The 23415-nt window shown below is 44.1% G+C and overlaps 1 protein-coding gene across 1 annotated transcript; it reads right to left on the minus strand.

The window, feature by feature from the left end:
• Positions 1-9410: 9410 nt before the first annotated feature.
• LOC115315242 lies at positions 9411-22194 on the minus strand. The gene is made up of 5 exons (XM_040214791.1): positions 22051-22194; positions 19456-19628; positions 15595-15665; positions 12070-12273; positions 9411-9697 (listed from the first exon to the last, which is right to left on the minus strand). The coding sequence occupies exons 1-5, from the start codon at positions 22192-22194 to the stop codon at positions 9411-9413; spliced, it is 879 nt and encodes a 292-aa protein (XP_040070725.1).
• Positions 22195-23415: the final 1221 nt, after the last annotated feature.

Genomic DNA, 23415 nt, shown 5'->3' on the forward strand with positions numbered 1-23415 from the left:
GGCACCAAGACAGAAACGTTCGTTGGATGTGCTATGGTTGGCCCCTCTGTTCGCTATGTTCAACGAATTGCATATACAGCTACTATTTTAACAGCTGAACTATGTGGTATCCGCCTGGCAGTTAATCATATTATAGAAACGAAGAGCATGAAGTCAGTTGTGTATACTGATTCACTCAGTTCATTGGGAGCGCTCTCATCACTAAATACCTCTAAACACCCAATAATCATAGAGTTGCAGAATAAAATCATTGATGCTTCCAAAAGAACATTAAAATAGTCTTTTGCTGGGTCCCTAGCCATGTTGGTATACCGGGTAATGAGGAAGCAGACCTTGCAGCCAGTTCTGCTGGTGACAAAGAAGTCGAACTGCATGACATTCCATATAAAGACTATCACAGACTTTTAAGGCATCGTATAAGAGAGAAGTGGCAGCAAGAATGGGATGAAGAAGTAAATAACAAGCTGCATACTGTAAAGCCACTGCTTAGTGAGTGGGAGAGTGCAAGACACCGTGAACGCTTTTATGAGGTTGTCCTGTGTCGGCTAAGGATAGGGCATACGCACCTCACCCATGGCCAGCTTCTGCGCAGGGAGGAAGCCCCAGAGTGCGAGCACTGCAATAATTCTTTAACTGTCGCACACATATTATTAGAATGCCCTGCTTATGACCTAGACCGACGGAAACATTTTTCTCAGCTATATAAAGAACATACGCCTTTAAACCTTCCTATTTTGCTTGGCAACGAACCATTAGTTCCGCATCACAGCGTTTTTAGCTTCTTGAAAGCTATCGGCCTTTTACACCGACTATGATTTTACACCCAACTTCATGTCCATAACTACTTACAAGTCATACACATAATTTTAACCTATCATCAACTACTAAAGTTCTATCCTCTCCGAAACCCTATCTGCAATAGTGTATGTACATGGCGCATCATAGCCTAAGATGCTTTTGCGCCATAAAACCCCAACCAACAAACCAACCAACCATCTTTGTTTACAAACCCTAATTACGCAGTGCCATCTTTTTGTACATTCATTTTGAATAAAATGATTTTTATTTAGCTTAGATTTGGCATATTCGCTTATACAAAATACAGGTTTTACACCTCTGTTGTCATATTCGTCAAAATATGATTTCGTGTAATTTTAAGTTCAACTTCTAACGCAGTACAGAACAGCGAATTTATATTGTCACGGATGAAAAATGGCAGACGATAAACAACTCAGAAAACTTAAAGTTTAAAGGGGGGCAAATTGGTGCCTATAAACTTAAGCGAACCCGATGGCATCTGTCTTATCTTGCCAGTCACTGTTATCGTTTTCCACCGGTAAATACCTATTCAGTCTTAATAGTTTTTTATGTCGACATACGACAGAGAAGGCCGACGCGCTGTATTCGTTTCCAGACTCGGGAAGCAGACAATGCAGGCCTGCGTTCGTCGACAGATGCCTGGGCAGAAGTAGAGTGATGGCCCGTTGACAGAGTTGCGGCGGAATAGAACCGGATGAAACAAGACCAGTTTTTAAGCCTCGTGCAATAGCGTAGGACCCTTTCCATAGCAGAACATCCGGTCCTACGCCGTCGCAATTTCAGTATCTATAATAATTGGCGCACGATCATTTGACTAGCCAGCAGCCGCAGTTGTGCGCGAGCACACGCAACAAAATTGACATCAGAGTTTCTCCTTCACGCTTAAGATGAAACTGAAATGTGTGGGCTTCAAGGAAAACGAGAATGATGAGAAGCTTTTCATCCCCACAGTAGGGCCTGGTGTAAAAAGTAATCGATCAATTGGTCTAACGAGCACGTAGCTTTCACTTGTGGAGATGAAAAGCCGGTTTCTATTCTCATTTGGCCAAAAGCCCATACATATCACTGTCGTCTTCAGCACGAATGGGGGACTATGACGTCAATTCTGTTGCGTGTGCTCGCGCACACCGGCGGCTTCTGCTCTTGGAAGGAACGCGCGCAATTTATTATGGACACTAAATTGTTTAGTTCACTAACCCTTTAAAATAAAGACGCCAGTATCTATACCTAACGTAAAGAGAATGCATAGAAGTGAGGATAACGTCCACTTCAACTGAATTGGGCGTGTTTTCAGGAGACCGTTGAAGGACCTTGCGGAGGCGTCTCACACCGTTGATGCCTCGTTGACGAACGCCGGCGTGTGTCGTCCACGAGGCGAGCGCCTGAAAGCATCATAAAACTCAACTTAAAAAAAAAAAAAAAAAAAAAAAAAAAAAAAAAAAAAAAAATTCCCTATAAACAACACAAGTTACTTTTCTATTTCTTATATTTGTTCACCATATGAAGTGGATTGAACTTTTGGCTATTTCGAAAGTTGCGGGCACCGTTGCCCACATTGCTTTTTCTGGCTCTCAATAAGGCCGCTTCTGTATAAACTGAAGATATTGTAATTCAAATAAACGCAACAAGAGAATGCTTTGAAAATTTAACACATGCAATTTAGTTATTACTTATATGAGAACAAAGGACAAAAGTGCTGTGGCTGAAACCGGAGCTTCAAGATTAATCAAAATAAATAATACCATAATGTGTCCTCTTTTTGGAGCTCCTATTTGGACTTAAATTGGTCTCCTTTAGTGTTTGTATCTTAGTGTAAAATTATTAAGTAATTAGGCACCAACCTGAGTTTGTGTACTAAGCGACCGTTCTTTCACAATGTTTTTATACCTTCCTGAGTTTTTTTTTCAAATTCCGAAAAATTACAAAAGATCAACAAATATACAAATAATTTCACGATAAGGAAAGAGGGACATTTAAGACAAACAGACAATGCAGGGCTCTCGATTTTCAAACAAAACCTTTACTGGCTCGACTTCGCCTCCTGAAGCTCGAGGGCGGGCGTCGGGGAGGTAAATAGGGAGGATTTTGGGTGAGAGAAGCGTGAGCCTTGTGGCCCTGGCTGCAGCTAAGCGTGCACGGTGGAAGGGGGGGGGGGGGGGATTGTCTGCTGTGTGTCAATCGACACGTCACCGTTACACGCAGCCCCGAGTGCCGACGTTCCCCTCTTGGGGAAAGAAAGGAGGAGGGGAGAAAGTGTTGTATTGTCACTAGCTTTTTATTTCTGCATTGTCACTCCCGCAAATGCTGGCTTCGTTTCTTCCGTTCGCCGACACCAGAGATAATCGGTACCCCGTCGTTCCTCCTCCCCCTTTCCCTCACCCTATCAGTATCCTCGTCCCGCTCAGAAAACTATATATTGCGAAACACAACCGAATAAAGACGTTGATACGCTGCCACCAACTGTTCCTCGGTTTTCTTCGCGCGCACGCGGTGGCTTATGCGACGCAGCAGAAAGGGGCTGAGAAAAGGAGGAGGTGCGCGGAGAAGAGAAGGAGAACTTTGACGTTTTATGTCTTCCGAGGAACCCTCTCGCTTCGCAGGGAGCGAATCTCTCGATCGGAAAGAGAAAGGGATGGGGTCGACAGGTTTGAGACTGAAGATTTGATATGTAGATACTCAAGGATTTCCCTGCCGAATCTAGATTTGTGCCCGTAAAAAAATTTGGTTTTCGAGAACTCGGGGTTGCACGAGGGGCAGTTTTTGGCGTGAGCCACGACTGGATGGAAGGAGCCCGGAGAGGGTGACGAGATCTTGGCGTGCTCCCGGAAACGGTCATTCAGGCAGCGCCCCGCCTGACCGATGTACTCGGCTCCGCACACAAGAGGAATACTATACACCTTCTCCCTTGTGCAAAGCAGAAAGCACTGCGCGTGTTTTTTTTTTTTTTTTGTGCATGTGGGTGGGGATTCTGGGCTTGTGACTTGCTTGCACATGCCTCCGAATTTAAATTTGCATGTGAAAAGAACTCTGGTGCTGAATCGATGTGCAAGCGCGCAGAGTTGGTGTGCCGTGTTGTGGGAGTAAGAGATGCACACAGGGCGGGCCGACCGGGTCCTGGAGGGGGCCTCCTTTGGGCGGCTCCTAGACTGCAGGATGAGTTTCTTGCTGATGTTATCTAAGAGGTCAACCGGCAGCCCGCCCTCCGGTGCCTGGTGGCCTGAAGCGACAGGCTCTCTCTGATCTTTTGATCGTAAGATTTTTTGCAAAAGGAGGAAAGCAGAGACTGAACAATTCCGGACTTAATGTTTTTTGAATGATGGCTAGAGAAGGGGAGGACAGGTTTCTGGGAGCGCTGTTGAAAAAACCAGCATAGACCGTGAGGCGAATGGGCCAGTCAAAGATCAAGGAATTGAAGGCCCTCCCGAGCAGGGTTTTCCCTTTTGAAGGTGAGGCCACTGGCGTTAGTTTTGAATGCCTGAAGGATGGAAACATCTGAGTTTCAGAGAGGATAAAGAACGAGATAGTCGTCAACGTACCGGAAGATCTTACATTCATTACCCGAGCGAACAAGATGCTCCTTCACCGCGCGATCCACAAAAAAGAGATAAATCTCGATGAGGATCTGCGCGAGGCAGGAACGAAAAGTAAAATTTTATTATTTTAGTTGAATCAAATGCCATATTGTATAGAAGGTGTGAGAAGTTTCATTGCTTTATTAGCACTAGCTATATTCTAAATGTTCCTTAAATAAGGTAAGAGAATTATAAATTTTATATTTTTATAAATTAAAGATGCCTCACTATTTTTACATCATTTTTTCCTTGGTATGACTAGAAGCACAACATAGTATGCCTAGAAAGTTTGAACCGTTTTTACACCGGAGAAGTTGAGGTGATGTGAGAACATCATATGTCGGGGTACCATTCACCCTCAATATTATGACGAAAGGACGTGCCTTATCGTAGGAAGTTTTATCTCGTTTTAGAGCGCAGCTCTTAGGGGCCCGTTTCCGGCTTGAGCGGCGTCGCCGTCGGCGTAACCGCAAGGTTACGCGACCCCCCAGGTCACGTGACCCCCAGATCCCGTGACCCCCCCAGGTCGCGTGACCCCCCTAGGTCGCGTGACCCTTCAGGTCACGTGACCCCTCACCACAGGGTCACGTGACCCCCCCCCCCCCCCTCCTCGGAGGATATTGAAGAATGAGGGGAGGAGGAGGAGAAGGAGAGGGAAGAGGAGCTTACCCTCTTCTCAATACCCTTCCCTCCTCCTCCCCCCTCATGGCCTTATGATAGGAGGTTTTATCTCGTTCTTCTTGTAATTTCGTTTACGCAGCTAATGCGTCCTCGGGCGCAGTTCCTTTACGAGCGCTTATGTTTGTGCCGGTACCAGCGGGCCGGCCCTACGCGGCCCGCGGGCAGAGTTTCATTGGGAGTACTGCAGCCAGCTACGGGCCAGTCGGAAGACGTCCGCGGGCCGTATTTGGCCCGTGTGTTGGGGTTTGAGTATACAGTTTATGCTCATACATGCTGTATTGTTGATGGTGCAGAAACCTTTGCGCAACCGTTAGAGTTCTGAGTTAGAGAACGTACGCAACTAAGACTTCCAGTTGATGAAACAAATGCAAGTTTCGCAATAACTGCGGTAAAATAGTTTTGTAAAAAAAATATGAACGGAAAATGTTTTGAAATGGTAGAGTCGCCATTTCGTATCTCGGACATTGTTTTCCATTAAACAGTCATTCACCTCGTTAAAATCTTTACTGTTACTTTTTTCGAAACACGGAGGTCTACCGGTGCACCAAATTTGACTATGCAGGACGAACGCTCGGGATTTAAGATTTTATCTTCGCCCAACGACACCCGGTCGGTGAGCTTCGCTTTAAGCCAAGAAAATAGACCTCTCGAATCCCAATACCTACGGCAGCGAGCAGCCTTTCAGATGCACCGATAAGTCGACTGTTGGGGTCTGTAACCCCTTAAGTGTTCTCGCCTCGACAAAATCGTGTTCGAAGATTAGTGAAAAACAAACTGCACCTACACCTTTCACTCGGGTAAACGAACGTGAAACAATGCCCACGCTCAATTGAACCCCTTAACTGAGGAAAACAAAGGCAGCGACACTGACTGTGGCGTGACGCCCGCGGATCTCATGCACGCCCACGTTGGATGGGCTGGGCGGTATTTCTTAGAAGCCACAAGCGCCGGAGCATTGTGCCGTTCATCTGCCTGACTCAGCTACGTTAACGCGTCGCGCTTTGATACGGAGCCTTGCCGGCCGTTTCAAAATTTCAGATTTTACGCCCAAAGACATTTACCGCCCCATAAATGTCCGAGTGGGAAATCATCTCGCTGACAGGACTACCGAATTAGAATTGAACCTCCCGCGAACATCGTCTCGACTAACGTTTGGGTCCAGTCACTTATCCCTGAATTTTTCGAATTATGGGGGAAATGAATACTTCAACTGCAACCATGCAATTTCAGAATTTGAGGCTCATGAAGACGTGCAGATAATCAGACTCTGGGTATTTTATACGGCATTGACTAAGAAAAAGATCTCTGAGCCCTTTATAACTAACTTAGGGCGCTGCACGCAACGCATAGTGAGTAAAGTTCTTCTCGGTGTAGAAAGACGGAAGGCTGTTGAAAACTTTGAAGGCCGAGGTAACTCTAGATTTTAGCCAAAATATGCCTGCATGATAAGAGAGGGCGTCTATAAAGTTACATATTTCAAATTCACTGATTTTCTCAAGGTTTTTCTTTAATATTTTTACTAAATTCCCTGATCATTACAAAATAAGAAAATGCGAAGGATGGGGTTGCAGCGGCTGTTCGGACTGTTTTTGTTTAATCGGGCAAATCGGGTATTGGCTTGCGCTGCCCCGTAATGACTCGGGCAGCTGTTACTCAGTAAAGAGGTTATTTACGCCACACTCACCCATAATTTCCCTTACCGCCTTATCTCTGTGTTTTCTAATAACAGTGCAGAAATTAAATTCAGGTGTGCACCCACAGTCATGGCAGTGCATCGACAAATGACCGTCACGCTGTCCGCTCACTTTTTAGTTGTGTTCGCGCAATATGTCATTTAGGAATCTTCCCGTCTGTCCCGCGTACTTATATATCACTCAAAACTGGAGCTAAACACGAGCCAATACACACCCCTTCCTTCTGAATATATACTCCGCTCTTCCACTCAACAAAGGTCGAGTTTAGATAAAATATAAGCGATTTGAGAAAGTCATCTAAAGATAGTCATTAAAATGACTTTCTCAAATTGCACACATTTTATCTAAACTCGACCTTTGTTGAGTGGAACAGCGGAGTGTGTATTCAGAAGGAAGGGGTGTGTATTGGCTCGTGTTTAGCTCTAGTTTTGAGCGATATATTTTTAGCCCATCATGACAGAGTTCTCTCGGAACGCCTGAATGGCTTTAATGCTAGCAAGGTTTTTAGATTCGTCGACGATTATTTAGTTTTTCTTCCCCATGATGTTTCTCACTTTCCCTCGGTGGTGGACAGCCTTTTAACAGTTTTTAGTACCGTCCTAGATCCTCTCAAGCTTACGCACAAGGCTTACACTTTCAGAGCAACATGTGTGTTGGAAATACCAACCAAGAGCAAATAAGCCCCTGTTGCCGACCAATTCATCCCATTCGAAACTTGTTAAGAGAGGAATTGTAAATTTGTGGTTTGTGAACGCCATCAGAAGGTCGTGTCATCATGCGATGCCTTCAGGTCTGAAGGAGCAGACAGAACGCTTGGTGGCTGCCGGTTTTCCGGGGACGCTTCTGGTGTCTGTTCCTGAAAAGGTTTTAAAGAAGCTACGAATAGTAGCGAGTCCAGACCAGGATGTGGACCAAAAGAAACAAAGAGTGGCGGTTGTGCCTTACCATGCACAAAACCGCACACAATCTCAATAAGATAGCAAACCACGTGAATGCTCGGGTGGTTTTTTCGGCACCGGAAAAACTTGCGAAGTTGTGCAAAATGACGGACCCATACCGCAAATCACCGGTTGGCTGCGTGAAGAAGCATCGCAGCCCGTTTGTAGAATGCGCAGAAGGCGTCATCTATGAGTTCCCGCTGACGTGCGGAAAAAAATTACGTGGGACAGACGGAAGATGTCTAAATGACAGATTCCGCGAACACAACCAAAAAGTGAGCGGACAGCATGACGGTCATTTGTCCATGCACTCCCATGACTGTGGGTACAAACCTGAATTTAATTTGTGCACTGTTATTAAAAAACACAGATATAAGACGGTAAGGGAAATTATAGAAGGAGACCTGATAAAAAAACTACGGGGATTTATGTGTCAGCGTGGCGTCGATCGATTTGGGCAACAAAGAAACACAGTTCTTGCGATAAGTGGCATGGCATGGGATTGGCTGAATGGCGCGATGATGCAGAGTATTTATGCCCTTAATTTTCTAACGATTAAACCAGTTGAAGTTAGCGCATTTTGTTGTCTCGTTCCTACTCTTCGTCCCTGTCGTGAAGCGCTATTATGTTCTCCAAGTTTCAGTACCAACTCGCCCAAGAATCCGCAATAAAGGAGCGGTTCCACGATATTCAATTGTAATGTTTTCCACGAGCTTAGTGGCGCTGGTTGGACTCAAGGATACTCACACGCAACGCCACTAGACAAGAAAATCCTTTGTTGCAATGTGATTTCAAGGACAAAAGCGAGCGCTTTCATAGAATCTCTCCTTCACGAAACTTGGTGTCGTAATTGGGGGATTGCAGTACCCCCTCCAGTGACGAGATTTGAATTCGCTCACAGATTGGACCCGAGCATTGCGCGAGCACTCGATTTGGGCTCGTGATAATCGATAACTCGAGAAGCATCTTGGTAGTGGCCCATGTCCAATCGCCTCAATGACGACAATTGCCGAACTATAATGATGTCTGGAACTCAGCATGTGTCCCATGCTTTGCCGACCCTAGCCCTTGGCTATGATCAACATTAGCGGCGTAAAGTCGGTTGCAGATCACTTGGCCTATTGTCCCGGCAGCGAGTTGGGGCAGTAAAACAAACGCGTGTTTCCTGGGTTTAACGTCGGGGTTCCTTTCTGAGCGGTATTCGCGCAAATTATAAAAATCGTTGCATTGTCCCTTTAATCAGCGGCATGTTGCCTTCAAAGAAGACATGCAATGCTATCGGAATTCGACGTACCCTGTAGCCAAGCACTGCAGAAACGCAAGCCCCTCGACTTTATTCAGAGAAACAATTTTGAAATCACAAATGTTTATTGCAAGAAATGCTTATTTTATTGTCAGTTTTATTGATATAATACCCACACCAAGTATATGTTAGGTACTCCTCGCTAAAGTTGACTTTTTTACCACTAGTATTTTTTTCCGCACTGCAGACTGCAAGATTTCTTCTCGAGATATCACATGGGACAAAGTCCTGCTGCTTTCGTCACTTGTCCGAAGTCATTCCCAGTGTTTACATGACTGTCTCAGATACTATACTGGTTCCCATTTACGGAGCAACAAAAGACAACGTCAAAGGACGCTTGAAAGATGGCTGGAGCGCGATGTTCGATACAGAGACGGAAAGTGTATTTGCAGAAATTATTGTGCTAATTACTTGCGTTTACGTCACCCGATGCGGCGTTATCTGTTTTATCTATCTTGTCGCAATCTTCCTTGTCATATATTCTGTATTTCGGATATCCACAGTTGAGAAGAAATGCGTATCGACAGCTGGACGGAAGTTCCTTAAATAAGGAATTATACATATACGTAGTTTTACTCGAACTGTCAAATTCCTTCTTCCTTTCATCACTTTCTTCGCTTCGTGCTCTTGTAGTCACTTGGGGAATCGTCACATTTTTTAACAAATCTTCCCTCAACCAGAATTCACAAGCTGGAAAGAAAAGTAACGATATGTTGAAGCAAAAGAAAAAACTCGCATGTCAGTTTATAATAGTTCGCTTAGGATAAAACAAGCGAAAAACAAGCGGTTTCATGGCGAAAATATAAACATAAGTTTGCGCAACATGAAAAGATAAATAAATAAAAAAGAAAACACGAGGGAGAATCCTTTTTAACTTTTCAGAAAAACGAAATTAAACATAGATTCAAGATTCACAGGAGAGTGTAGTCATTTTAATATGTTCTCAAAGGTATGACAATGAGCACTTCAATCGATTTTTCTGCGATCTTCAACTTAATGTTCAGCAGTGTGGCTATCGCTGCGAGCTTTTACGGTCTGTAATGCTACACCATATCACCGCTCTCCTAGTTTTCAAAATCCCAATGAGTTTATAAAGGAGCACTTTCAATATTGGCCTGTCTATAAAAATTAAGACAGATTCAGCAAGATGGCAGCCGTCTGTACCCCGATCGATGTGCAACAAGGGGTTTTAACTTCGCCACTTGAATAGGTTTCTTACAAGTAGCGTGAAGATGAGGAGTTACATGTAATGTCAGAAAAACCAGTCTAATTTTTCGTCCGTGGCTTTTTGTCTAAGTAGAAATAAAATACTAAAATCAGAATACGCGATGGCACACACGACTCCAGCGCCGGTCTCTGCTAGAAAAACTGTTTGTACCCTTGTATTAGGGGTGTTTCACTACATTATTTCCAATCGGCTGTTTTATTTTTCATATCCTACTTTTTGACTGAAGCTTCGAATATTAGCTCCCGTCGGGTGGCGCCAAATTCAGATCTCCAAACTTTGTGACACGTGATATTTTTACCTGGAAATGTATTTGCATGTTTATTAACTACCGTTTTCTCCGGCCTACTGCTACACTAATTTCGTACTTCATTTACGTCCTTTTATTCTTACTTTAGTGGAACAAAAATAAGTAGATTATCTTTTAAAATTAGCATCGTGCGAACGTGGTAGCTACACATGCGTTACGACTGATATCCTTCACCAGGTTTGTGGCTAAGTGGACGTTGTCCTTGCATCTATGCAATTTCAGCTCCCGACACTTGTTTTGCGCTTCACCTGACCTGGTGGAATTCTTGAGTATATTCACCAACCATTGATCTCACAAGGACCGCTTCAGACCTTGGCATGAGTATAGAAGGAGTCATATAAATATCCGCATGGGGTCAGCGCCACGGTAGTGTGCAGTTCTGCCTGCCACGCCGACAACGACGCATCCTATAGACGTTTTTAAGGAGCCGCGCTTCAAGAGCTAGTCTGGCCACTGTGGATGAAACACACTTTGCTTTTTTTTTTGTTTTTTTACGCCAGTCTGGAATCTGTGCGTACGCCTCAGACCTGCAAGTACGGCTCAGAGGCCGTACTTGCAAACGTTTATAGATCCTTCAGACAGTCACCGACTGCGCGCTGCCATTCTTGTTTTCTGGTCTGGGGAACACGTTCTGAGCCTGCGCAGTTGCTTTCTCATGCGGAACATCAGGCTGGGCGCATGCGTCCACATCCCACTGACTCGGCCTTTTTAGTCTGGGTGATAAGCGCTGGAAAGGATTATTGCCTTGAGCTTGTATGGAAGTGGACTCTCGCCTCATTCGTGTCTGTTTATTCTGAAGAGGCCTCTTGCATACATGGGTTGCACGTGACGTCATTCAAAGAGCGCGCCGATGACCACCAGAGAAGAGGGGAAGAGCGAGCTCCCCTCTTATCAGGATCCTCTTTTTTGCCTCCCGGATTTGCAGAGACGTTGGTAATCTTCTCCGAGACGCTTATAGATTAACCCGTCACTCAAAATTCTTACAAAAGCAGCTCACCTCTCCTCCTCTTACATGATGGTCTAAGGTATGCGATGTGACGTCAGTGCAACCCACGTGTCTATCTTCTTGTTATGTCTATGTTTGTGTTAAGTCGCAGTAAACTTTTTACACATATCGCCCTTTGTTAGAATGATTTTGTCTCGCCCTTTGGGTGATTTTCGCAGTCATTCAACGCTTAGTTGTCAGTTTCTGGACGGCACGTGACTGTAAAAGTGTTTGAGTTGGTATTAAGATCGAAACGACTTTGAGTATCTTGCTAAAAGGTATGTTTGGGCTAGTTGGTCGACGAGCATCTTGGTTTAAAGTAGCCCGACAAAACAAGGACAAAAAAAAAAAAAAAAGAAACGACAGAGACGACAGCGGTGTTTTCTGTCTCGTCTATAATTTTACCTTGCTTTTGGTCGGGCTGTTTTAAACCAAGATATTGAATATCTTGCATATATTTCAATTCAATGTCTTTCATTTTGCGCCTAGAAAATGTTCTAAATAAGTTGCCACTGTAGTAGAAATCACTTCATTATACCCACATGCAGAGTCCAGTCGATTTTGTAGTGATCTCAGTATATGACAAAAGGAATTGCTGAATAGCACGTAGTTTTCTGAATATTGAATGTAGGGTGTTCCCCAACACTCCGGATGATATATGGTGCAGCCTCTGTTATCGCAGAGGAAGTTGAAATTGAGATCGTAGCAGCTTCCATTTGGTGATGTGGCTTTACGCTTAGGCTGGCCTTGAAAAGAAAAATGGAAGATAATTTTTTTTAATTAAGTGGTACGTTGTGAGCTCGACACTATACGCACGGATCGGATTTTAGTCAGGAATTGGCGTGTGGCGTTAACGCCCAAAATTACACAGTGAAAAATAATTAGAAGAAATGCCGCAAACAGCTATAATTGCAGTCAACAATAAATGGCGTCAGCAATTAGACAAAACGAGTAAAGAAGACAGAAAATAAGTATGTAGCCACGGATAATAGAACCCATTTAAAAGTGTGCACACCAATAGCTGCTGGGTCAACTTTCTGAGTACGCCTTTGTTTGAGCATGTGCACTGAGCTCATCTTAAAGACGAGTGCTGCATCAGCGGTTGGGAAAGACTCGAATTAAATCCATCGCTTCGTGCCCAAAAAATGGCGACGGCCAGTTCTGCTGTGGTGAAATTTTGAAAATACTGCATTGCGCTGATCGTTTAAGGCCCTGGTATGATCCGACGTCGAGTTAGGCAAGCGCGGCGTAGCGCAGCGCACACAAATACTTATTAGCCGCAGATATTGAGTCCTGCGCTACGCCGCTTTCGCTCCGCCCAACGCTGGAGTATAACAAAGCCTTTCGACTAAGGCCGTCGAATGCCCAGAATGTACCCAGGTGAAGACGCCATTGAGCTTTCTGGTCAGTGGAAGTTGGTGGCGGAAGTCTTCCACGTTCAATTCCCGAATAAAAGCGAAAGGAAAACGATTTCTCTGTAGCCTTCTGTCCGTCTTGAATGGCGTAACTTCTTGTTTGGTCATTTTCCTCATGCCCCGGCATTGGAAGTTGATAGAATTGCAAGCAACTGCCACTCGTTTTTCTTCTTTCTCCCACGTATTTCTAATCGCTTATAAGCTATTAGATATAGCTTATAATTAGTTAAATATTATAGTTTTAATATTGTACGCTATTAGAAATAGCTTATTATAAAACTGTAGGTTTTAATAATATATACTTTCTGCTTCCCATACCCTACACAAAAACTACGTAACAATTCAAATAATTACAAGAAGTATTCAAGCAATAAACAGTAGTCTATAATCCGCTTACTCTTCAACTTACAGGGTAACACGAGATCGCGGTTTCGAAACATGCTCTCGCTGAACAAGCACGCACGTCAAGCATAATACGTCTGAAATTAAGGGAGGAGCGCCAGCTTGCCCGCGTTTGTCAAATTTTACCCATGCACTAGGCTTTGGCTTTGAATCGGGGCTCTTAAAGCAGGAGAGAGAAACCGAGCACAATACGTAAGTCTTGCGACCAGCAACGCAGGGCGCGCGAACGAAATATTTTAGACGGTTACACGGATTGCTCTAATTACTGACAGCCGCCATCTTGTTGCTCTCAATTGCCGCGCTGCGACGTCATTAAAAAAAGAAAAAGCTTGTAGGTTTAGGCGTAGCCTCCTTTATACTGACAAAGCCTGGTAGATTGTCATGCGACGCGGCCGCCGAAAGTGAAAAGTGTCGTTTAACGGGCGCCCCGCTGCGGCGAGACGCCGGAACACATTTGTCCCGAGCGATGGCATGTCCGCTCGTGCTTCTCGCGTTCCTCGGGCTGCCGCTTTTTTTTTCTCTTCGGGTTTAAAATGATGTTTCCGGTTCCTCGCCGCTGCAAAAGCTGTGCGCTGAATACCAGACTCCACGAGAAATGCTGTGTGCTACCAGATCCTCGCGCTTCAAATCTGCGAACGGGCACGCTATGGCTCCGCCATCGAACTGCCAGGCTTTGTGAGTATAAAGCAGGCTATGGTTTAGGTAATCTGAGAACATTTAGTTGCTTCAGGTTAATGCGAGATAAGTGTCAAAGGTACATTAGACAGTGTTATTTTGTCGATTCTGTATTATAAAACCTCGAATAAGAATTGCATATTATATGGAAATACGATCTAAAAAAAAAAAAGAAAAGAAGGGTAACTCTTTCAAGGGTTGGATAGAACTGAACATGCTCATATTTTGAAAAAGAAAACAAGAACATATATGGTAAAAATACGTTCAATAATTTTAATTTACTCGTACACATGAGGAACAAAATGTTGCAGAGCAAACCAGAATGATAGTTTGAATGTCAACATTTTGGTAATGTGAGGCACTTGCCTAACATTACCAAACTGCAGTGACCTCGTGTTCCTGGTAAGTTTACACCGGTTTTTGTGCACTGCCAAATGTTGGATACAAAATAGCCTAGTGGAGCCTATTTAAGCTAATATTAACCCCTGTACGTCCACAGAGGTTATTCAAACAAACATGACACTAGTAAACCTCACCAAAACCGTAGTCGCACTCGGTACACAAATATATATAAAAAAAGTTACTTGCACGCAGGTTTAGCATGAAACATATGTGAGGGGTTAAATAAAACAATGAAGACCACCTAAAAAGTGAAAGCCGTTTACAAATCCCTGTAACGCCGAATTGGAGCGCAGCTCTTGAGGAGGAGGAGTGAAGGGTACTGAGGGGAGGGTAGACCCCTCCCCCTTCTCCTCCTCCTCCCCTCATTCTTTAATATGCTCCAGGGGGGGGGTGTCACGTGACTTCGGGGAGGGGGTCACGTGACCTCGGGGAGGCGTGACCTGGGGGTGACCTCAAGGCCACGTGACCCCAAAGGTGACCCCCACGTGACCTTGGGGTCACGTGACCTGGAGGGGTCACGTGACCTCGGGGGGTCACGTGACCTCAGAGGGGTCACGTGACCTGGGGGTCACGTGGGGTCACGTGACCTTAAGATGACCTTGGAAGGGGTCACGTGACCTTGGGGAGGCGACCACGCGACCTCGGGGGTCACGTGACCTCAGAGGGGTCACGTGACTTGGGGTCACGTGACCTTCAAAGGGCCACGTGGGGTCATCTTGGGGTCACGTGACCTTCAGATGACCTTGGAAGGGGTCACGTGACCTCGAGGGGTCACGTGACCTTCAGGGGGTCACGTGGGGTCACGTGACCTTGAGATGACCTTGGGAGGGGTCACGTGACCTTGGGGGTCACGTGACCTTGGGATGACCTTGGTTACGCCGACGCCGACGGCGACGGCGACGGCGACGGCGACGGCGACGCCGACGGCGACGCCGCTCAAGCCGGGAACGGGCCGCTAAGAGCTGCGCTCTAAAATTTTAGACCAGTATTGTTAGTCGACAGATGTCGCGTTGACAACCTGGCAATTAAACTGCGCTTAATAAATCCATTACCAGTTGCTGCATTCATGGTGCGCCTCCCGGCGACAACTGGTTCGCTCACAACGCTTGCCAGAAATCGTGCGGTGATGATGTAAGTGTTAACTATTACTGCAAGAAATTGTAAGGTACGTACCCAGTTGCATATTATTTTCAATACTATAATCCTTTTGTTTTACAGCTTGAACAAATTGTGTTTTTGATTTCCTGTAGCACAAGATGGGGGGAAAAAAACTATGTGTAGACATCTTGTTTACACTTAAAGCCCGACGTACAACCTCGATTTTCTGCAGGAATGATATTCCTCTTAGCGCACCATTCTCCTAAGCTGCGAGGGGAGCCAAGTTCGGGCAAGGTAGAAAGTGGAGAGGATATAGGAATGGAGCAGGCATGTAAAAGTGTAAAGCGCGAAGTGTACGCCGGCTTGGTATATATTAACTAGGCATTATCTTTCCCGCTTTTTTTAAAGCCATGGTAACATAAGTTTTAGCCATTGTTCATTTAGCCTATCTCAAATTCATAAATCGGAAATATAAATAGTAACCAGAAGTAAACGTCAAGTTATCATTTAGCTGCTTTCGTACCTTCAGATTAGCCAAAATTATTTCACCAATATGCGGTAGACTTCTCTCGTTCTCTTACAAACGCATAGCTTGACATTAAAAAAAAATATATTTAACAGTTTGCTTATTTTTGAATTATATGAACTGAACCTATCGAAAGGCTTAAACTTCATTCCTTCTGTTTGTCAATACCGGCAAGGGAAAAATAAAGGATTCTCGAGTTTAATTTTTTTATATCTTTCCGTAGGGAAATTGAATTAAACCTGACCACAAATTCGTTCTTCATTAAAAAACAAAAGAACACTGTCTTTTAACGAAACAATACCATCGAAGGGGGATCGGTGGCTGAATTTGTTTTGGGATGTCCTACAGAAAACATTGAAGAAAGATCTGAATATCTGTTCATTTATCATACGTTTTTTTGCCTTTAAAGCATCATGATACTTTTCCTTATGACCTGCTCACATGGATTGGTCTGCATTGCCTTTGGAAAACAAGGATTATTCATAGAAATGCTGATCCTCCACGGTAAAGAAAGTCTAATATCATAGAAAGTGTGTCGCATGTACGTAATGTGTACGACCACCTTAAGAAACGCCCAGAATGGTATACACTTCTTGACAAATGTGCTCATCTTCCCGACTTTTAGAGATGTGACCCTCTTCGAAATATGTTACCATGGCCCTCTTTCTTCGTATTTCCCTGTGACCACCACAAGGCACCTTCAATCTAAATAAGCGATAACTATGTTAGACGGTGTATTGATTGCTTCTACCGACATTTTCTAAGTAATAAATACAACAAAAGTGGTCTAGCGCACGCCAGCTTGGAGAACGTGGATCGAAAGCTCACACTGCAGAACCCAGTATCCTGGGTTCTATCCCCACCCGTGCCAGTTTCGGTCTGGATGAGCATCGTACCGGCATGCGGTCGTGTATCACTACTGCGTGGTGCACGTTAAAGACCCCAGGCTAGCGGCTGTACAACAGTGGCTAAATTGCTGATCTACAGCGAGTGACTCGTCGCAACTTTGAAATGGCTGACCAACTACACGCGGTGTAAATATACACAAAACCCCAATTCTTCTTCTTCAATACCATCCAAAAGAAACTAGACACATACACGAGAATCTGAGCGAATGAACTATTTGCGAAACTATGCTACCAACATAAAATGCTTAGCCCTAAACAGTTTGTATATGCTTGCTACTATGGACGTGCTAGGTATGCGAAAGAGTTATATTTGAGAAAGGACAAATAAGACTGGTTCACATATCGATGATCATTTTGTGAGATCGTTTTTCTAAATTCTTGCCAGCTGCCAGTGGGAGCTGGCAACTTATGACTTTTTTAAGTTTTCAGTAAATGGCCCTTTTTGGTTTTTGCACACAAGGGTGGGTGTCGTTTTTCCGTATCTTAATCTTGCCTTAGTGAAATAAATTATTCTTTTTGTTCCGCTGCCTGATCATTATGGTCACATTCAAGCTTTCAGTATGTGCGAATTATGCCCCTTAAAGAGGGGGCGCAACGATATTCGGGATTTGGCCAGTTAACTGCGAGAATTAGCCGTAGAAGTGTTTCGAAGAACACGAAACGCTTTTACCTTGTGCGCGCTGATTTTTATTTTATAAACAAATAAAAAAATTGAAGGTCGCCTTATTCCTCAACTCTCGAAGCTGTATTTTGAGTGACGTCACTTGTAGTAAAACCTTGTCTCCCATTGGGTTGGGAACCCAGCGCACCCTCTGCCATTGCCCAATGTTGAAGGTATAGTATCGCCGAAGATTGCGGCGTGCGATCGACACAAGAGACTGTTCACCGAGGGGCCTACGCCGATTTTAGCAGCGGATGGGGGCTGGTTTAGTTGACTGATGTGTGCTCCCAATGACGGGACACCGTCCCTCCCATATCTGCCACACCCGGCTACAGATCGGCAAATATTGCGTTGTTGTTTTTGTTTTTGCGTTCAAACAGCGGAATCGCAATATTTGAGGGGAAAGGGACGCGTTTTCTTTCGTTTGTGCCAAGTCAGACATATCGACGTAATACGGCGAGCAATTGTGTTCCAAAATCCGTCGCTGGCACATCGGAACAATGGAGGAGCATGCCAATCAAAAGGCAACATTGCCTGAGGTCGGGGAGAAACAAAAGCACTTGTGCGCGTGTCGGGAGTAAGCAAACGTACGAGGTATGCAAGAAAAAGACGAACTTCCACGTTGTATACGCCGATACAGAATCGAGACACATACTTACTGTGGTGTTACAATAGAGTGACCAGTGTCATGTACGTATTGTGTTATTGAAGAGCATACGAAGATCATCTCGAAAATATGTAGATAAAATTAACCGTACTGAGCGGATGAGAGAATCGCTACAGAGCCGCTCAAAAGACAAGATCTCTGACGGCGTCGTGCTTCGAGGTTTGAGTCACAATTACCCTTTCAAGTGTGCTACTCCACCTCACCGCCTTGTATTTGCTCTATGAGTGCACCGAACGGAATTGTAGGCAAACAGAGGTGTTCTGGAAACACATGCCACCGTGTGGAACGCGGTAAGAAAATTGATGGAACGTTGCACGCGCTTGTGGTGCTCCAGAGGTTTTCTCACTGTTTGTCCCGCCACGTCTACATGCATGCATGATTTCTTGTTTAGAAGCTTTACAAAGTACAGTATCAACATTTGCAGGACTCAAAAGCCACGCTTGAAGATATCAATGACCATTTTCGTCTCTGTGCATGGTCCGTAAAGAGGAAATAATCGAAAACAGTCCAATGTAATAAACTTACTGATAAATGATTTAGTACGACTCATTTTCATCAGCATACTTTTTATTATTTCTTCTTTAGAGACCACGCGAGCTTTTGAAAATTTCCCGAACATCGTATTTGATGCAGATTTTGTTAAATCACATCTTGTCAGCCTTAGTTGACTCAATTTGCGAAGCTTCCATATAGTTTTGGAGTTGCGAGCAGCCTCATTTTTTTCTATAAGCAATGTCTCCTACATGTTTCTTTAATCTTTCCACGTAAAATAAAGATTTGCTTGTTCTCGCAGCCTATACAATATTGTTGAAATGTATTTTTTGCCATGTATTCCTTCAATGGCACATCTATATATGCTGCGCGCAAGTGCTCATGCGGTGCTCAGACGATGTAACTATTCTGCTGTAATAGTGATCCTATCATAGTTATGAGAGGGCTATCGGTACTTTTGTATGCATCCTATTTTTAAGCCTTAGTATATACAGTTCGAAATAGTATATATACAAAATTATTGGCTAAAAAATAAAGTAATCAAGCCCGTGATCGTGCTTCAGTGAAACTCCTGGATGCTTATTGGTTTTTGAAAAGGCCACTAACCCCTTCAATGGACTGGTTGGACATTTTAATTAAAACGTTTATGGTAGGGACATTGTGAAGGAATGAACATACTTACATTGTTTTAGATTTTTTGTCGTACCATTTTGATGTGTAGTTAGCGCTTTTCAATGTGTCATTGAGGTCACTTGTTTGCACGTGAAGACAGCTAATACCTTCGTAATGTTCTTTTGTCCCCAACCCGCTACTATAAACTAGATAATAGCTCTGATTCGACGTCCTTTCGATTATCTGAAAATATATTAATGTTTCTTGTAATTAGTTTGACACAAATTACATGATAAATAAAAAATGTGAAGACATTTCTACTCAAAGCTAAGCTAAACGTAAGAGGACTATCGATTTTTTTTTTTGCATTCATATTAAATTGCGATGAAGATTGAAAATGCAGACTCCACTCTTATCCACGCAGTCTCCGTGTGAAAACGCGTCATTGATTCTCCAGAAGAATAAAAATGACACATCTAGACTGGGCGTAAAAAACAAACACTTAAAAGGCTTCAAAAGGACACTGACACACCCCATGTTTTTATTTTTTTTCGTCAGGCGACTCATAATGCTGTCGGAACACTACCCAATTAATATTTTGCTACAGAGTCACGTATATTATTAATAAAGCCAAAAAAGCAATTGCTCGAAACCCAAATAGATTGAGTGGCGGAAGTCACGTGGCTACACCCGACCGTGAGATATTTTTTTTTTCCGCAAGTAGCAGACGAAATGCTTTCGTTCGCCGTGCGATTCCTTTGCAGATATGTTTGTTCCGCTCGCTGTTCTGCACTTCGAGATGTACATTTAAGTGTTGGCAATCAGTAGTGAGTGCCCGAGTGCCGTGGTGAATTCGCGTGATCGGCTCCGAGAAGAATACTTCCAAGATGTTGCGTGAAGAGTTGCCTCACATGTCCTGGTTCAGAAAGTTGCATTGTGCGGCAGAGTGCACAAGTTTCCGAAAGATCAACGGGTCGGGATTCAATGGCTGGCTGCAATTCCTGTAGAACAGTTACGCGAAGCTCGGAAAGCGGACGCACCTGATTTATATGCTCCTTGCATATTGTGGAAAGTTACAACATTGAGTTCGCAAATGTCAAAAACGGAATCCCATACCATTTAGTTCAGCAACGTATCGTCCACAACAATTGTTTTTTTCAGTGATTATTGTAAAACAAGAAATGTAAACATCGCAAAATGCTTGACAAAAAAAAGGGAAAGAAAGGTACACCCACACCAGGGATTGAACCCGGGCCCGCCACGTGTGAAGCAGGCATCTTTCCACTGAGCTACTGAAGGAACTCAATCATGCGTAGTAATGCGACGGGTAGACTGAATGTCGAAACTTTGATGCCCATTTTCCCTTCAATACACGCAATCCCGGCTTGAAGTCCGGCAGCACAACGCATATGCCACATTCGCACCTCGTAAAGAAACCGCACGCGTGCATATTCCACTCGAAGTACGCACTTCGTGCTTGACGTTTGAGCGAGGGATGTTTTCAGCCACGAGAAGGGACGACGGCTCGGCGACGCCTTCGTACAATCGGCTTGCTGGTCGGGCGTGTCGCACGGGATGAATATCAATTTTCTTGATCAGTTCAAAATTTCTCTTTCGAAGGAAGGCAGAATTCGCCAGTACCGCGAACGACAGTTTTGAAGTAGAGGTCCAACACCCGTCATCCGCTGCCATCCGCTAGTCCCACGATACGCAAAACGACGCCCTGTTGAGAATTACGCAGTGAACGCACAGAAGGATTCCGGTTGTCTGTGCTAACTCTTTTTTTCAATTAACATATTTGCAGTTTCTCGGAAGCAGCAAAAAATGGGTTTCATGTTTTTTTTTTATTTTTGATATTGACTCTGTGCCTTCAATGACCCTCGACTTTGATTAAATTTGGTGGTGGCGTCGAAACCTTAGAAAACGGCCCGTGACCACGGAAAAGAGAGTGAGCGCGACTCAAACCGGCCAGTTCTCGATCGGCGGTTTTCGGGTGGAAAGAAACTGAATTTCGAGCCGCGAATTTCGTTCTGGGTTGTAGCGCTCTCATATGTCACGTACAACTAAAAACCTCGGCGAGCATAAATACCCTGTGAATGCCCCTTTAAAGACAATATTCGTGCTTAAAAATTTGATCGATAGACAAAACTGTTCGAAGAAAGGAACAAACAGGCAATATTGATATTAAGTAACAAAAATAGCAGCGTTTGTTTACCTTCATTTAGCTGATTTTGATTATAGGCATTACATTTTATGGCATCATCCTTTTAAATGTGTGCCACCTGGGAAACGAGTATATTAAGCCGCTGCCGATAAAATAAAACTGCTTTCTTTACAAAGGTTAAAAACATCTACGCATCCTCGAAGGCTCAGACTTCGCCCAAATATAACGCAAGACGTTAGTGAAAAATAAAAATTAAAAACAAATTGTAACTAAGGGTTCTGGTTATAACATTTCAAGGCAATCAGCAATTCTTGCAGTACGCAGTAGGCTTTGTTTTCAGCAGGGGCATTATTCGGGTACACGTATTCACAAAGTAATCCGGCTGAGATCTCTTCACTAATATAAAGAGGATCTCGACTGAAACAGCAATCGCTTTATGAGCAGGCAGAAGGCTATAATATCGTTACAATAACTTATATTCCCGGTGAAAATAAATCCTACCTTCCAGGCATCCTGCATCGCGCCAAAGATTTCTCTGTTCAGGTCAGGATTGTTGTCTGCCGGTTTCTTCCAACTTTCAAACTCTACGTCGGCGCATGTCGCAGAAACGCTTAGACAGAACACCAAATGTTTCAGGGACAGCATCGTTGACGACCTCTCAGACGAAGTGGCAATATGGGCAGACGTGTTCGCTTTATATAGTTTTCCCGATTACGTAATTCTTGGAAGAATCGATTTTTTTTTTCTTTTTGTGCTGTTAAAAGAAAGACTCACATGTGTACACTTAAAAAAGTCACTGCTCTCCCACCTTTTTTTTCGAATTCGGTGGGTGTGCCTCTTTTCATTTTGTCAGGCAATGAATCCTCCCCCGCTTGTGAGGATGTTCAATACCCTAGGACCCGGCATGACATCATGCGTAGCAGCAACGCCTAAAAAAAAAAAAAACTCAGTCCCAGACTGCCTTGCGAACCGGCGCTGCTCTCGTCTGCTCGCCGCTCGGTCGGCTCGATTGGCTACGTGAGGCTTCGAATACGTCTGCCTCTGATCTGTTTCGTCCGCCCGTTGTTACGGCTGGCTTTCGATACGACCGCGGCACACAATACAGTAATTGGTGTTCAACGAAATGGTGAATTTAATGAGATTTTGATATTTGTTGAGCTTGAATCGCAAAAAACTTTCCATGTGCAGTTCGTTCATCCCAGAGAGGAGAGTTTTATTGTCCTGTCTTCTCCCGTGAGCCCTTCTGTTCTGCACCAGTGCTGACGAAACGGCACTCCTGGAACGCATTCCTTTTACGAAGGGAGGGACGCCGCCGTTCCATCTTGCATCGGTGGAACGGGAACTCATTACATATCGAAAGAACTGCTGAAGGAACGAATATTTTTTTATAAATATTTGAAAATTTATTTGGACCTATAGCGGAGATTTGTTGTCGGTGAGAGGTTAAGAGTTAAGTGGGAGCTCCTCCCTTCTTTTTCCACATGAGCAGAGCGAACGCTGGAGAGGTGGGTACTTTCTCTCCAGCATTCGCTCTTGCAAAGTGGAAACAGATGAGACTCGCTTCTTTTTTACTCTTAACTTGTCACTGACTATATTCCTTTTTTTTTTATTATTATCGTCAACTTCAATCTCTGATTTCAAGGTATTGGGCAGCGTTCGAAAGGTATTCGAATACAAATAACTGGAACAAATGTGACCTGACGTTGCGATGTTTCCTAACCAACTCGCCTGAAAACTTTTGCTTCTGACAATTCGATACATAGTTCGACGTGCATATATTTGTGGCATCTAACTTCAGTAGAGTTGCGGGAAAAAGATGATCATAAGCGGTTGATAAAAGAGTCATTAACGATATTAGGTCACGGG

The sequence above is a fragment of the Ixodes scapularis genome, unplaced genomic scaffold, assembly GCF_016920785.2.
Source record: "Ixodes scapularis isolate PalLabHiFi unplaced genomic scaffold, ASM1692078v2 PGA_scaffold5__190_contigs__length_132052651, whole genome shotgun sequence".
Taxonomy (NCBI): domain Eukaryota; kingdom Metazoa; phylum Arthropoda; class Arachnida; order Ixodida; family Ixodidae; genus Ixodes; species Ixodes scapularis.

What these genes read in the sequence shown, in the direction of transcription:
- LOC115315242 (XM_040214791.1), bottom strand. Translation starts at nt 22,194, where the DNA reads ATGCTGTCCCTGAAACATTTGGTGTTCTGTCTAAGCGTTTCTGCGACA. An exon ending in TGAAAATAATATGCAACTGG is followed by an intron (nt 12,274 to 15,594) that starts GTACGTACCTTA and finishes TTTCTTTTCAAG; the next exon opens with GCCAGCCTAAGCGTAAAGCC. An exon ending in AAATCGACTGGACTCTGCAT is followed by an intron (nt 9,698 to 12,069) that starts GTGGGTATAATG and finishes TTTTCTTTCCAG; the next exon opens with CTTGTGAATTCTGGTTGAGG.